Raw genomic sequence first — 7098 nt, 5'->3', positions numbered from 1 at the left:
GGGTTAAACCACAACAGCTCACCGTGAATCCCGGAGGCCGGGGTGACCCTGCTCTCCGGAGGGGCTCCTGCTCCCCTTCCTGGGAGTCAGGCCCCTGCAGCCCCCCGCACTGCAGCTTTGGGGCTTGACAAAGGTCAGATTCCCAGGTTTGTCTTTCAGATCCCTGCTCAGCAGCAGCCTGGGGGACCCCAGCCCCGGGAGAACACCCGAGGCAGCCCAGAGCCTCACCTGCCTCCTCCCAGCTGGGGAAACGCTGGAATCCTTCTAAGTTTGCGGACAGCAGGACTTGGAGAACAGGGTCCTGAGGACAGAGAAACCTGGGCTGAGGGAGCCTGCTGCTGGCCCCTTCCCATCTCTCCAGGGCTGTGAGCCCCCCAGCCAGCCCAGGGCGGAGGATGCAGCCCTTCCCTGCCGTCCTGCATCCCACAGCTGGGCTCAGATGCTGCAGCCTCCACCTCTTTGAGACAAAGGCGCTTGAGGAAGGTGCTACCGGAAGAGAGGCAATAGCATCCTTGTGGCAGATGCCAGCGGCCAGGGCAGAGCCCATTGGCGCAGACCCTCCCCTGGGGGAGCAGAGCTGATGCCTGGCATGGGGAGAGGCAGCAGGACCCGGCACGGGGGCCAGCCAAGACCGCATCCCACATACCTGCAGGCTGCAGAAGGCCAGCGAGAGGCCGTGCTTGTGCAGCTCCTGCTGCAGCTCTGCCAGCCCCACCACCACTGTGTAATCAATGCTGCTGATGTGGCAACAGTCCAGGACGATGGAGCGTGATGGAGATGCTGCTGGAAGAAGAGCATACGGTCATGTCCCTGATGAGCCCAGAAATGATCAGCCTGGGGGACACAGCCCTTGGAGCCAGAGCCATGGCTGGAAGGCATGAGACAGCCTTGGGAGAGCGGCAGCAGCCAGGGACTGGTCCCCACCGCAGGGAAGCTGTGCTGTCGCTGCTTGCACCCGCAGCCTGCAGGTCTGGGCAGCACTTGCCACCCCCAGAAGTGATCCAGGTGGGCACCGGGTTACAGCCGGGTCCCCAGGACAAGCCGGTGGGCCGGGGAGCACCATACCTGCCAGAGTGCGGCTGCACACGACATCCCGGAGGTACTCGATGGCTGGGAAGTGCAGGCTGCTCCCCGGCTGCACGAGGAGCACGTCCCCCTCTGACACCTGCACAGGACCCCAGTGGAGGGGGACAAGTCACGGGGAGCTCAAGGCTGTGACCTTCCCCAGGCAGGGACAACTGCCCGTGTGACAAAGCAAAGCCCCGTCCTCCTGGCTGGAGGGGGACACAGGGGAGCCCCCACCCCTCAGGGAAACTCCCCTCCTGCAGACACCCCAGTGTCAGCAGGAACAGGGACAGCAATGCCTCCCTCTCCTGCTCTCAGCTCCTGGGATACTCCTTTCCTCATGATCTTTGAAAGGGGTCCCTGTGCTGCGCTGATGGCAGACTGGGGACACGGGAGAGGATGGGAGCTGGAGACAATCACCCCGCACCCCAAAACCCGATGCCCTCGGGGAGCCCCCTCCCAGCTCCCCGCTCCCTGGCGAGGCCGGCTGGCCCTGCTGCATCCAAGGGAGGTGTGAAGCCCACCTTTATTGGAGGCCTGGCAATGGAGTAGAGCAGAAGAATCCCTGAGACCAGCACCCCGGCCACGATGCCGTACTGCACCTCCCAGAAGCAGAGCAGGAACGTCACGCAGAGGGGCACGAGGTCCAGCCCTGCAAGAGACAACCCAGGCTCGGCTGCGCCTTGTCCTTGTGCCACAGGGCCCTCCGGGACAGCGCCTGCTCCGCAGGCAGAGCCGGATTGCACCAGGGGATCGATCACCCCTGGCTTGTGGCCTCACTCTTAACCCGCCAGAGCGTCCTGAAGATCCCAGCATCAAACATGGGGACCACAGCCGAGATGATGACGGCAGCCAGCGCCGCTTTGGGGATGTAGTAGAAGAGTGAGGTGAGGTATGCCAGCGAGAGCAGGACCAGGGTGCCTGCAGGGGATGGGGAGCACCTGAGCCACGGAGTCCCCGATGCCCAGGGGGGAGCGGGTGCTGGGCACGGGGACCTGCAGAGCAGCCCACAGCAGGGTCGGGGTCTCTACCTGTGACGAGCCCTCCCGCGGGGGTGCAGACACCCGATTGCGCGTTCACCGCTGTCCTGAAATGTAAAGCGACGCACTGTCCCAGGCTGCGCTGGGGCTGGCCGGGGCCGGCAGCTGCCCCCACCCACTGCCCAAAGACCCCACCCAGGAAAACTACCCACCCCGTCAGACCCCACCGGGGAGAAACACAAGCAAACCCGTGGCTTCCAGCCCGCAGCGGGACCGCAGAGCACATAAGATGGGGGAGAAGGTCTTGCGGGACCCACGCATAGCCCGGCAGCCAAGGTGGGCAGCTGGGGACCAGAACACGAGCTCAGGGACCCACTGGGGTCCGCACAACATTCCACCCAAGATCACGCAGAGCCCCCTCACCGCACAGCCCGAGTGAGCATCCTGCGGGCTGGGGCTCCGCTCCCCGTCCTGCTACCCACCGGCCAAAGCTGCCCGTGATGGGATACGACGAGACGAAGGAGCCCAGGATGTTGGCAAAGCCTGCAGTGGGGAAGGAGAGGGGCTGGGGATGCAGCAGCCGAGGGAGGCACTGCCCGGGGCTGCGAGATGGGCCTGTGTCCCTGTCATCACCTCCTCCATCCCCAAGCTGGTACCCGGGACCGGATCGGATCCCGTCCAGCTGTGTGAGCTGGGCTCAGGCTGCTCTGGAAATTGCTAAGTTGTGAGAAAGGCTTGGGGTGGGGGCAGCATGCAAGATAAGAAAGGTAAAACTTCAGACAGAGGTAGGACTGCTGAGATGGGGATCTCCGGTAGCTGAGAGGCTGCAGGACACACAGCAGCACTCGGGCCGGATCCCCACCCCCTGCTCTCCTGCTCCAAGTGGCCTCTTACCCATAGCCAGCAGCTCCTGGTTGGGGTCAATCCTGTAATCGTTCTGCGAGGCTGAAAGGACATGAGCAGCTTTGCCCCGAGCTTTCCACAGGCAGAACCTGCCACGCACACGGAGCAGAGCCGGCAGTGCCTGGCACAGCCGTGGGCCCCATCCCGGCACCCCCCCGGGGCATAGGAGCACCCTGAGACAACACTCAGCTCCTGTGCAGATTTTAGCTGTGCACAATGCAGTTGACCCCCCAGCCCACTCCCCAGTCATGCATGGGAGAGCTGCCTAGCTAGGGGAGGAGGTTGGCAGCACCCGCAGGACCCCTCCTGCCAGCCCATGTTATGAACTGGTCTTGGTACAGGCAGCCCAGTCCCTCCCACTGCCCCCATGGGAACAGCACCCTCCCCAGCACCCCAAGCCCCCTGCAGAGACCCCTTCCATGAGTGTAGGCGCCTGGTGCAGCCGTACCAAAAGCCTTGGCAATCGCAATGGTCTCCAACAAGCCCATGAGTGGGACCACAGCCAGCCCGACCCCCATGTCCTGGGAAGGAAGGATGCGGTGAGTGGTGCCACCGAGGGATGAGGGTCACCCCGCAGCAGAGCCTCCTCCCACTGCGTGGGGAGCCAGCAAACGCAGGAGTAAGGAGACAGCAGCCTGCAGGGAGCCCAGCCTCCGCCGGCCAGCCTGGCACCCACCTCCGCCATGCTCCAGAAGGGGACGGTGCCGTTGGGTGCCGCCATGGAGAAGCGTGGCAGTCGGAAGGCAGGGAGGCCCTGGGGGATGCTGCCAGTGAGTGTGAGCGGCTGGGACCCCATCACCTGGAAGGAGTAAGCTACCAGGCCAGCAAACAGGACTACGAGGGCGTTGCATGCTGCAGCAGAGACAGCAACCATGAGAACCTGCCTGGAGCCCGGGGGGGCAGGAGGGACGGCAGGAGGAGGTACCTGGGCTGCTGAGGTCTCCCAAACCTTTGGAAGGGGCATGCACAGCGGCAGGACCATCCTTGGGACTTTGTCCTCCTCGACCCACCTCCAGGTCTCAGCTCCTGCCCACCTGGGCTTTACCACTTTCAGGCTGTCTCTTCCCTGCCCCGAAGAGATGAGACCCCAGGAGGGATGGCCACGGGAGGAGAGAGGGCAGGGAATGGCCAACGCACCCGTGGCAGAGGTCCAGACGATGAGGTAGCTGACTCTGACAGCCAGCGGCTCCGTAGGGGCAGCTTGGGGCAGGCGGCTCTTCATCACCCGGAGCCCTGCCAGCGCGGCCAGGCAGGCCAGCCCCAGGACGGCATCCCCAGCCCTGCAACAGGCACATCGGTGCCAGCCCAAACATGCTGCGGAGCACAGGGAGAGGCACCCCAAAGCCCCACGGGAGGAAAAGTGTGTGCCCAGGCACGTGCCATGGCTCTGCAGGGAGGTGCATAGCTTGCAGGGATGCTGCCGGGACCCCCGCACCACCGGCAAAACGTGTTGCTTCCCCAGGGGGCAGCAGGAGAGGGAGGAGGGGGTGTCCTCTAGTCAGCGGTATGATGTTAATGGGTTTGTGGGCTCTTTGTAAGCAGGAAAGAAGGTCCCCTGCAACAGGCAGGATCCGTGAGGCAGGATTTGCCTCCTCCCCCTCCCGCTGCTGCCCCTCACAGCTAGGCAGGGAGGTGTTCTGCCAGCCGCGATGAAGCTGACCCTGTGTCACTGTGCTGTGTGAGAAACCCAGGCTGTGGCAGAGACCCCGAGCCACGGGTACAGCTAACGGGAGAGGGCGGGGGGCATGGGGATGCCTAAGTTCCCTCTTGGACTGTCAAAAACTGGAGGAGGATTTAAAACACAGACAGTCCCAAGGACATGCCTTTGGGCTGGCAAAATCCTGATGTACCTAACTGGGAGCAAAAAATAGGACAAGCGTACCCCATCCTTCCCCTTTAGCAGCTTGGGAGCCCGTGTGCTCCCCCATCTTCAAATTTCCAGCTGAAATGGAAATGGCTGAGAAGAAGCAGTTGTGTCACAGCGCTGGGCAGGGACCGAGAAATTGGTCCAAGGTATGACCAAAGAAATGGGGAGCAAAGCAGCAGAGCCCGAGACCCCAGAGCTGCAGGGGTACAGAGCAGGGTGGGTGCTGACCTGGTCTCCCCAATCCTCCGCAGCGTCTCATACACCTGCAGGAAAAATTGCCGAGGAATCCCCTGCAGTCCCAGGATGTTCTGTGCAGGAAGACAAAGCCTGGTGAAAGCCTGGCACAACCTGAGCTGCCACGTGCCATGGAAGGACTGCCAGGAGCACCAGGGCTCAGCCCTGGCACACGCATGGTGTCAGCACTGCTGGTGGGAGATCTCCTCACCGACCACCCTGTGCTCCCGCATGCACGCCAGGACAGCCCTTTCCGTGCACAGCTCACAGATGCTCTGATTTTTTCCCTGTTCCCAGGCCCTGAGATGCCTCCACCCTGTCCTGCACACACGACCGCGCAGCTCCCGGGAGGGGGTTCAGTTTGGGGCCCCAGCCCAGCCTGCGCAGCCCTGCCATCCCCCTGCACCGTGCCGGGAACAGCAGCAAGGCCCCAGCGCCTTCACATCAGTCCCCCGCTGCGACCGCAGCCATTAGCCAACACCAGCCCTCTGGTTCCTCGCACAGCCTGACACCATCTCCCGGAGTCTCTGATTTTGGTTAACCACAAAGGAAGCATTGCAGCCCCAGAAGAGCCAGAGGACCTCAGGTCCCTGAGAGGCCAGCAAGGGACCGGTGGAGCTGCAAAGCCACCACACCTCCCATTGCTGCAAACCCACCTCGCCGAGAGACTCACCCAGCACCTCCTGCAAACGACCAAATCAAATGTCCTGGTTTTACTGGTCTTCTGAATGCCACCAGCTGGTCACAGACAGAGGGTGCGTTCGGCTTAGTCTGCGCAGAGCAGAGCACTCGGGGACCCACCAGAACGCCTGGCAGGGAGGATCCGTGCCCTCTTTGGGGTTCCTTCCTCTCGCACTGAGCACGCTGCCCAGCCTGGTGCTAAATCTCCCAGCTCCACAGCACGGCCGGCTCCAGGAGAGAGCAGGCAAGGCATCCAGAGCAGACCAGCAGAACCTACCTTGACCTGGTTGAAGCTAATGGTGATGGAAGCAGCCGATGTAAACCCTTTAATGACTGGGGAGGAAATGAAGTCCAGAAGAAAACCTGCATGGGACAGGCAGCAGTAAGCACGCTGCTGGCCCTGACGGGGAGCATGGGGTGTTTGCGTGCACACAAAGCTGTCACAAGAGTTAGCAGGACAACCCCAGCGTCTCAGAGAGCACAGGGTGGGAACAACTACAGGATGTACAGCGATATCCTAAAAATACAACCACGGATGGCAAGAGCGTCTCACCGAGGTGCAGGAGCCCCATGGCCAGCTGGATGCAGCCGGAGAGGAAGGCGAGCAGGATGGCATAGACAGGCTCGTGGAAGGCGTAAGAAGAGACAAGCAGCGACATGATGGCTGTGGGACCCAGCGTCACATCCTTGGCGGTGCCCAGGAAGCAGTAGACAAAGCAGCCCATGAAGGAAGAATAGAGGCCGTACTGCACGGGGACAAAAGGAGCACTGGCACAACGGTCTCGGAGCTGCTGGGAAATGCCAGGCACCGCCAAGACGAGGAGGGCTGGGCTGCCCTCGTGTCCCTCGGGCGCCCACGGCCAGCCCTGAGCAAACACACGGCGCCTGCGGCTTCCTGCCCTGGAAAACGGGCGACGGCACAAGAACCGGCTCTCGGCCGCCGGCCGTCCAGCCCTCCTCGCCCTGCCCGCCGTACCGCCGGGCCGCGGTCGGGCGGCGGGTGGGCGACGGGCACCCACGTCCACAGGGCACGGCCACCCACCTGGAGAGGCAGCCCGGCCACCTCGGCGTACGCCAGCGCCTGCGGCACGACGGTGAGCCCCACGGTCAGGCCGGCGATCAGGTCGAGCTGCAGCCAGGCCAAGGAATAACGCGGGAGCCAGCGCAGGACGGGCAGCCTCGTCCGCAGCCCCGGGCACGGGCAGCTCTGCCCGCGCTGCCGGGGTCCCGGCGCCGCCATACCCGGGGCAGCGTCCCCCAGCCTGGCCGTCTCCGGTCTCCAGCCCGCTCCGGACACGCCGCGGGGTCCGGAGCTCTCCGGTCTCCCCGGGGAGGCGGCAGGACGCCCCGCAGAGCGGGCCGGGCCGA

The 7098-nt window shown here is 63.8% G+C and overlaps 1 protein-coding gene across 1 annotated transcript in view; it reads right to left on the bottom strand.

Moving 5' to 3' along the window:
• Positions 1–6970, bottom strand: part of SLC26A11 (solute carrier family 26 (anion exchanger), member 11) — a 7632-nt gene extending 662 nt beyond the window's left edge. The window contains exons 1-15 of the mRNA XM_010578715.1: positions 6773–6970; positions 6284–6476; positions 6008–6093; positions 5044–5123; positions 4086–4228; positions 3625–3800; positions 3397–3469; positions 2940–2990; positions 2528–2588; positions 2097–2152; positions 1846–1986; positions 1590–1717; positions 1066–1165; positions 647–783; positions 229–301 (exon numbers count right to left, since the gene is read on the bottom strand). Coding sequence (XP_010577017.1) covers positions 229–301; positions 647–783; positions 1066–1165; positions 1590–1717; positions 1846–1986; positions 2097–2152; positions 2528–2588; positions 2940–2990; positions 3397–3469; positions 3625–3800; positions 4086–4228; positions 5044–5123; positions 6008–6093; positions 6284–6476; positions 6773–6970 — 1696 coding nt within the window. The remainder of the gene's footprint in view (positions 1–228; positions 302–646; positions 784–1065; positions 1166–1589; positions 1718–1845; positions 1987–2096; positions 2153–2527; positions 2589–2939; positions 2991–3396; positions 3470–3624; positions 3801–4085; positions 4229–5043; positions 5124–6007; positions 6094–6283; positions 6477–6772) is intronic.
• Between the last annotated feature and the right edge of the window lie 128 nt (positions 6971–7098).

The sequence above is a fragment of the Haliaeetus leucocephalus genome, unplaced genomic scaffold (assembly GCF_000737465.1).
Source record: "Haliaeetus leucocephalus isolate CR32 unplaced genomic scaffold, Haliaeetus_leucocephalus-4.0 Scaffold646, whole genome shotgun sequence".
Classification (NCBI taxonomy): Eukaryota; Metazoa; Chordata; class Aves; order Accipitriformes; family Accipitridae; genus Haliaeetus; species Haliaeetus leucocephalus.
This window is presented reverse-complemented; position numbering and strand designations above follow the sequence as displayed.